Here is a 7114-nt window from a genome sequence, read left to right as displayed (position 1 = left end):
TCACCACTAATGGGAGAACTCAAATCCAAGAGTCACCGTTAATGGGTTATCCAAAGGGTTATGGAATATGAAGAGTTGTTCACAAAGAGTCATAGATAGCATGAACCTATTAAATATATCCATTAGTCTAACTCAATCACTTATCCAAGTCATGACTACGGAGTTCCAACAAATTTAAAAAGCCACCATTAAAGCATCGAGCATATTTTGGAAATTTGAAACTATTAATGGAAACAAAATCCAACAGTTGAAGCGAATTTTTAAGTGGAAAAATAGGTTTAATATTTTTTACACCCATTTTACTTGCGAAAAAAAGGGTCCTCAATGTAAAAAGGTCGTGAAACAAATTTTGCGCCCATTTTTACGTTGAGGCTCTGGTTCTTTTCACATAAAATGTGCGTAAAAATAAATTTTACATCCATTTTATTCGAAATAACTGAGAGGCAGAGAATTTTTTTCTGTGTTCAAAGAAATCAAGCCTGAGTGGAAAAAACAGACTTAAAATTTGTTTTACGCCCAATTTTGTCGAAAGAAACAGACACTTAAGGAACTAACCCTTTATAAAAACTTGTCCCATGAGAAGCAAAATTACACTGATCAGGTAGTTGTGATCATCCATTTTCCAACAACCTCCTATATCCACAACGGCTCGCCATCAATTTTGGCCATGACCTCTGTTGTACCAGATCAACAGCCTCCCAAGTAATGGCATTTTTTATCTTGACATTTATCAAAATTTTCATATGAAAATGAAAACTAAGTTTGGAGTTGTATTTCAGAAATGACATTGAGAGATGACAATCAAGATCTCAACTCCTGGTTTGATTTTGTTGAGCAAAGATCTGATCTTTTTTGTACAGAGATTGCATGCATACATGTGGGTCTTTTGTCGAATGTTATACAGTCTACTAAGCAAGGAGCCAGAAATTTTTCTGCCATCTAGTGCTGATGAGGTATCCACCCATTCCCCTTTTCTGTTTTCTCACAGCTAATGTTAGACATTCTGCATTATTGATACATTGCTCCACGAGATCCTCATTTCTGCTCCTGAGAAAACTGTAAAACCACAAGAAGATCAAAAGTAAATCTCAAATACAGCAGGGGCAAAGATAGATTTAAGTATGGTCAACTGAGAAGATAGATAAAAGTATCAAGATCTAATTTCAATGAAAAGTGAAAAGAAGGCTTTACCAATTAATTAGAGAAGACTTTTTCTGACCCAAGACCAAAACAGAAGCTTCAAGCTTCTTCACTTGGCTGATGACAGTGAGTAATTTGGGTCCTTGGATAACAAGAGCTTCAACTTCCACCTAATGGATTCCCAAACCCACGAAGTAAACAAAGTCATAAAAATGGAAAAAGAATTATATTGAAGGATTGATGAACATTTCTATTTTTGAATGTGGTAGAAGAAAACCAGTTAAAAGAAAAAGATTTAGCAGAAATTAAGCTGCAATGTGCTTCTTTTCAGCCCCCTTAAAACAGATCAAATGAAAAGACTAAAACCCAACTTGAAATATGTGGGCATTTTACTTGTCTTTTTCTCATAAGAAAGTAAAAGATGAAGAAATAGCACCCCAACTGGAGTTTTTTCATTACCTCTGGTTTACAGGACTTGCAAAGAGATCCAAGAGAGTTTGCAAGATGAGGTGAAGAATCAGCAAAGAGTGAATTCCTTTGAGATCTGTGAGGTGGGATGATCTGAAGCAGAGTAAGTAGATCCCCCTTGTTAGTCATATGTGTGAGTGCCCATATCATGGCATTCTTAGCACTTGTGGATTGATCTATCACAACCATTACCCTCTTTCTCAAAGCCAAACCATTCTCATTCATATGAAGACCCTCCATCTGCATCTCTCTGGACCCTTCTTGTTCCATCTCTTGGACGAATTCCCGCTCTCCCTACCACTTATCTGCCTAAAAAAAGATCCCCCACCAACTCCAAATGCAGAATCAGAACTCACCATTTTGTTTCTCTCTAAATTTTTGTCTGAAGACCAAATTTCTCTCTGAAGTTTTTCAAGGGATGAAGATGAAGGAAAGAGGGTATAAGTGCTGAATGATAAAAGAGAAGCAGTATGGGTTGTTGTTGTTATAAAAGAGGGGGGAAAAGTGGCACGAGAAGAGACAAAAAGACCATGAAGAGATGGAGCTTTCTTCTGCAGCAAAGTCACGAGGAATCAATCCCTACACATGGTGATGATGGAAGGCCATTTACCTTTCTCCAATTTAAAATGAAATATTAGATTCTTATCGACCTTTTGGTCCCAATCAGTATATTTTTCTTCTCTTTATTTTTTTTTCCTGAGATGAGCCCGTCTGATCTAGACTGCCGATATTGTGGGCTCACTAACCAGATGGGCAGTGATAAATTCAGCCCCATTTACCCGTTGACAAATTGAATTGTTTAGATCTTTGTACCAGTTAGGTCCTGACCGCGTATAGCAGAAGCTTGTATTTAAAATATTCTAACAGCAGGTGGTTGAATTGAGGCGGCAAAAACAAGCAGATGGCTTGTTATAGAGATATCAGCAAGTGGCTCTCTCATAGAGGTCAAAAGAGCAGCAGATGGCTCTAGCGTACGTTCTCCAAAAAGGCAACAAGGGGCAACCAAATTTTATTCATCAAAAGCTAATGTAAACGATTACATGGGTGCCAATATATCGCCACGTGTCATCCATGCACGAGCAGAGCCCAACCATCATGAAGAATGGCGTTGGAAAACGGCAAAGACCACACATTCATGACACGTGTCGCCCTCTCGCCGCCCAGGCCTCATCATCACAAATTATGGAAGGAAATGGCCACGCGCGCCGGTAAGACAGGAGGACGGCCCAATCCTGCAAAGGAAGGTTTTCCCTCCATAATGATGAAAAGAGCTGCACACCTCCCTTTAAAAGGAGAGGGAGGTTAGCGCCAGAAGAGAGGGAGGACAAAAAAAAGAAAGAAGAAAGGAAAAAGAGGAAAGGTGGAGGGAACCGATTCCCCACTCCGCAACACGAAGGAACCGATTCCCCACTCCGCCACACCAAAAAAAGAGGCGAGGCAACAACAGAGGAGGGTAGGAGCTCGATCATATTCTCCCTGCTAGTCCCCTCCGACCCATTCACTCACACACCCAGAAAAGAGCTCGCGCGCTGCCCCTGGTAACCCTGATCGAAACTCCCTTCCCCCTCTCGCTGTTCTTTATATTGATTGGTCAAAGGATCTGACTTGGGTGTCGAAGTGGTCGTCCGGGACCCACCCCGGACCCCCTGACCCTCTTTGTTTGTGATTGCAGACCCCGCGGAGGCCCTCTACCGACCGCGCGATCGCAGACCCGGATTCAGACGCCATCATATTGGCGCCATCCGTGGGACTCGTCGAGTACTGAACGCCTTATGGCGATGAGAAACCACACCCAGCAGCAAGAAATAGGGGTAATGACCCGAAGCCAGGCTCAACGCACACAAACCAGCACCTCAACCTCCCAAGAACCCAACTCACCGCCCTCGGGCCGACACTAGCCCTCCTCTAGCATGCCGCAGATGGTCCCCACCATGGAGATGTTCAACGAACTTCGCCGAGAACTACTCCAACGCTTGCCTCCTCCGGCCTCGGAGAGGCCCCCGATAACGCAGGACCAGACAGAGGCCTATGACGAAGGCAACGAGGAACAACCAGGGGGAATGCCATCCCCGGCGAAAGCGAGCACCAACTCGCCGGACGCCGTCCCCGTCAGCAAATAGCCCTCTGTCCCCCGCAACTAGGGGATACCAACGAGACAGCGGGAGGCAGGCTACAAACAGCCCAGAAACAGGCATAGACCTCTCCCGCTTCGGTCTGTACGATGGAAGCACAGACCCCCTCGAGTTCCTCCAAAACTTCAAAAGGGTAATGTCGCTCCGAGGCGCGTCGGACTGATTCATGTGCAGAGCCTTCGCGTCCCTACTAAGAAAAACCGCCAACGACTGGTACATGAGATTGGAGCCCGACTCCATCGCATCCTTCCACGAATTTGGGAGGAAGTTCAGCGCAAGGTTCGCCAACAACCGCCTCCGCCATGATCCAGCGGATGCCCTCTTAGCCCTCCGGCAAGGAAGAAACGAGACCCTGAGAGACTTCATGTTGAAATTCAACGCCGAATTAGCCCAACTTTCTAACATGGACGTCCAAATAGCGGTCGCCACACTAAAGCATGCCACCACCGATCCGAATCTCAAGCTGCACCTCACCCTCAAGCCACCACGGGACCTAGAGGAACTTGAATCCAAGGCTGATAAGTTCGTACGAGCAGAAGAAGCCTGCGCCCGAGAACAGAATCAGCCCGGCCCCTATGAAAGGAAAAACAACGGCCGAAGGGGCATAAGGCCACGTGCCGACGAGAGGCAGGCGGGCAGAAACCCCGTCCCCGTCTTCGAGAGACTGGGAACCGCCCCGCTAAAGTTCCCCCGCTCCCACGTTCTACTGGCCATCAGGGATCAGGGTCTCTTGACCCCCCCAAGAGAATGGCCACAGACCCAAAGAAGAGGTCCGCCCGAAAATTCTGTGAATTCCACGGAGACCACGGCCACGAAACTGACCATTGCTTTCACCTCCGCCTCCAACTGGAAAAGTTGGCCGAAGAAGGGCACCTAAATCAATATCTCAGGAGTCCTGACGAAAGCTCGCGCGAGGTCCAGCATCCCTCCGACGAACCCAGAGGTAGGCATCGGTCACCCAATGGACGCCGGCCCAACAACCGTCGCCGATCCACAAGCCGACATCAATCCCCTAGCAGGCATCGCTCAAGAAGCAGACGCCGATCCCGAAGCAGACGCGACGCGCACCCGGAAAGAGGAGCCCCCTAGCAACCGCAGGCCCGCGAACAGCCTCCCACCATTATCGGGAAAATCAATATCATTACGGGCGGGCGGGCATACGTGGAACAAATATTCTCCATGGATATGCCTTCCAAAAAAGGCCCGAACGGATCCACCCCTACAAGGCCAGATCATCACTTTTTCCAACAAAGACCTCGACGGGCTACAAGTCCCGCACGACGACGCACTGGTCATCAGACTGGTCGTCGCCAACTTCGATATAGGAAAAATCCTGGTGGACACAGGAAGCTCCGTCAACGTGCTACACCTCGAGACTTTCGAAGAAATGAAACTGGGCAAAGAAAGGGTAGGACCTGCGGAATACTCTATCTACGAGTTCTCCGGTGCGTCCGTAGGGTCGACGGCAAGATCGACTTACCCGTAACCTTCGGGACATACCCCCTCCAAAAAACCATCCTGACCACCTTCCTGGTCGTAGATATACCATTCACTTACAGCGCCATCATTGGACGCCCTGCTCTAAGAGATTTGGGAGCAGTAGTCTCCACCCCCCACCTCAAGATGAAATTCCCCACTCCGACCGGGGTAGGAGAGGTCCGGGGACAGCAAATGATAGCACGCCAGTGCTACGCCGCAAGCCTGAGAGGAACCAACGCCCCGGCCAAAAATTTCACGATCGGTAGTGAAGATCCCCGGCAGCGGGCCCGCACAATCAGAGGAGAGCCAGCCGAGGAGCTAGACTCCGTCCCCCTAGCCAAAGATCAGCCGGAGAGACAAGTCCGGATCAGCTCCCTGCTAAAAGGCCCCAAGCGAGACCAAATGATCGACTTCCTCAGAACAAACAAAGACATGTTCGCATGGTCCGCTAAGGACATGCCCGGGATACCCAAGGAACGGGCCGCTGTGGGACCCGATCCTGTGAGAGGGGTGGGGCACCTGCCGCCACGCCTTCTCTTGGTCTCTCGTACCCACGCGATTGGCGTGTGCATTTTAATTATTGATTTTAATTCATCTTTTATGTGAACTTGGGATCACTAAGGCAATCCGAATTCCACACAAAAGAGACTGACAGAGTCGCCACCTAGATGTGGGATCTAGGACCCATAATTAACCAGAAATCTAGACTCGCTACCTGGTTACGAGAATGGAAGGTATGGGGAGTTATCCACCACATGCACCATTCCTGCCTGATAATCGGTCTTCGATTCCAAATGCTAACTCTTTTAAATTTATTTTAAATGGCTCATTCAACTCTCTGTTAATATGCGAACTAAGTGACATGCATCCTATGATCTAATTTCAATATGAATCCTAAATATGTATCTTGATTACTTTATTTGTCTGGATTCAATCTAAGTGACAGTTCTCCTAAAATTCTAATTTCATGAAAAATCCTAAGTGATTTGATTAAGCATTTACAAGAAAATTAATATACAGAACACCACAATTTGTTGTAGTGCCGACTTGCGGTTGGTATGCCATCAGACATCCAAGCTGCCTACGTACCCAAGCCTCACTGGGATCAGAGTCGACGTAGTTCGGTGCACCTAAGCTAAGCTACATATGCCTAACTCAACTAAGACACCAACCTAGACGGATTTGACTGTTTCAACAGTTTTAAAAAGAAGTTATTTTAATTCAAGTTGAGGATTTTATTATCCTAGGATTTCATCTAAGATGCTATATGATTCTTATCTAAATGCAAGTTGTTCTTTAGACTAATGCAGGTTAGCCTACATCCTAGTTTACTAGGCTTGTCCTAGGGAATGATTGGGCGACTAGTGTAACTAGACCTATGGTACGGTTGCTATCCATAGCAAGCGTCCGTGATGAGGCTAGACTCCTAACTCTAGGACTCCCTAAAACCTATGACACGACCTGACACCAGTGTTCCTAAATTGGGCTCTAATGGTTCTTATGACGGAAACCATAACCCAACGGTTCCGAGAGACACGAGATGAATCGATTTCAGTTCTTGAAGTTAATGAATTTTAGATTTCAGGGATTTTCAGTTTATAGACATTTAAGGAATACCAATGGTTCTAGGGTTCACCAATTTCGGCCCAGAATGGCATCCAAGGAAGGGAATCGTGCGCTCTTTCCTTGTGCAATTTAATACTTAGGTTATAGCATCTTATTGCCTGGCATATCTCAGGATTTCCGTGGACAGTGACATCGGAGCCAACAACATGCTATAGCTTAAATATTCAAATTGTCAAAGATCGAGGGCAATAGGGATACGATTATGGATGCATTGACCATTTTTCCAGGGAAATCTAAAGATCCTAAAATTTCTGTTTCAATGGATTAAG

At 46.2% G+C, this 7114-nt stretch overlaps 1 protein-coding gene across 1 annotated transcript; it reads right to left on the bottom strand.

Moving 5' to 3' along the window:
• Positions 1 to 552: 552 nt before the first annotated feature.
• Positions 553 to 2172, bottom strand: LOC143882282 (Adenine nucleotide alpha hydrolases-like superfamily protein). The gene is made up of 3 exons (XM_077385800.1): positions 1600 to 2172; positions 1192 to 1310; positions 553 to 1056 (listed from the first exon to the last, which is right to left on the bottom strand). Exons 1-3 carry the CDS (start codon positions 1876 to 1878, stop codon positions 909 to 911), a joined length of 546 nt encoding a protein of 181 aa, XP_077241915.1. The 5' UTR covers positions 1879 to 2172; the 3' UTR covers positions 553 to 908.
• Positions 2173 to 7114: the final 4942 nt, after the last annotated feature.

The sequence above is a fragment of the Tasmannia lanceolata genome, unplaced genomic scaffold, assembly GCF_043159265.1.
Source record: "Tasmannia lanceolata isolate RefF3 unplaced genomic scaffold, GAP_Taslan_0.1 ptg000002l, whole genome shotgun sequence".
Lineage (NCBI taxonomy): Eukaryota > Viridiplantae > Streptophyta > Magnoliopsida > Canellales > Winteraceae > Tasmannia > Tasmannia lanceolata.
The sequence above is the reverse complement of the archived record's forward strand: the minus strand, read 5'-3'. Positions and strand labels throughout refer to the sequence as shown.

Bases quoted from the DNA above. Each gene is read 5' to 3' on its own strand.
- LOC143882282 (XM_077385800.1), bottom strand. From the start codon at position 1,878: ATGGAACAAGAAGGGTCCAGAGAGATGCAGATGGAGGGTCTTCATATG. The intron at 1,311-1,599 runs GTAATGAAAAAA...GGAATCCATTAG, and splicing joins GCAAGTCCTGTAAACCAGAG to GTGGAAGTTGAAGCTCTTGT. The intron at 1,057-1,191 runs GTAAAGCCTTCT...GTGGTTTTACAG, and splicing joins AAGTCTTCTCTAATTAATTG to TTTTCTCAGGAGCAGAAATG.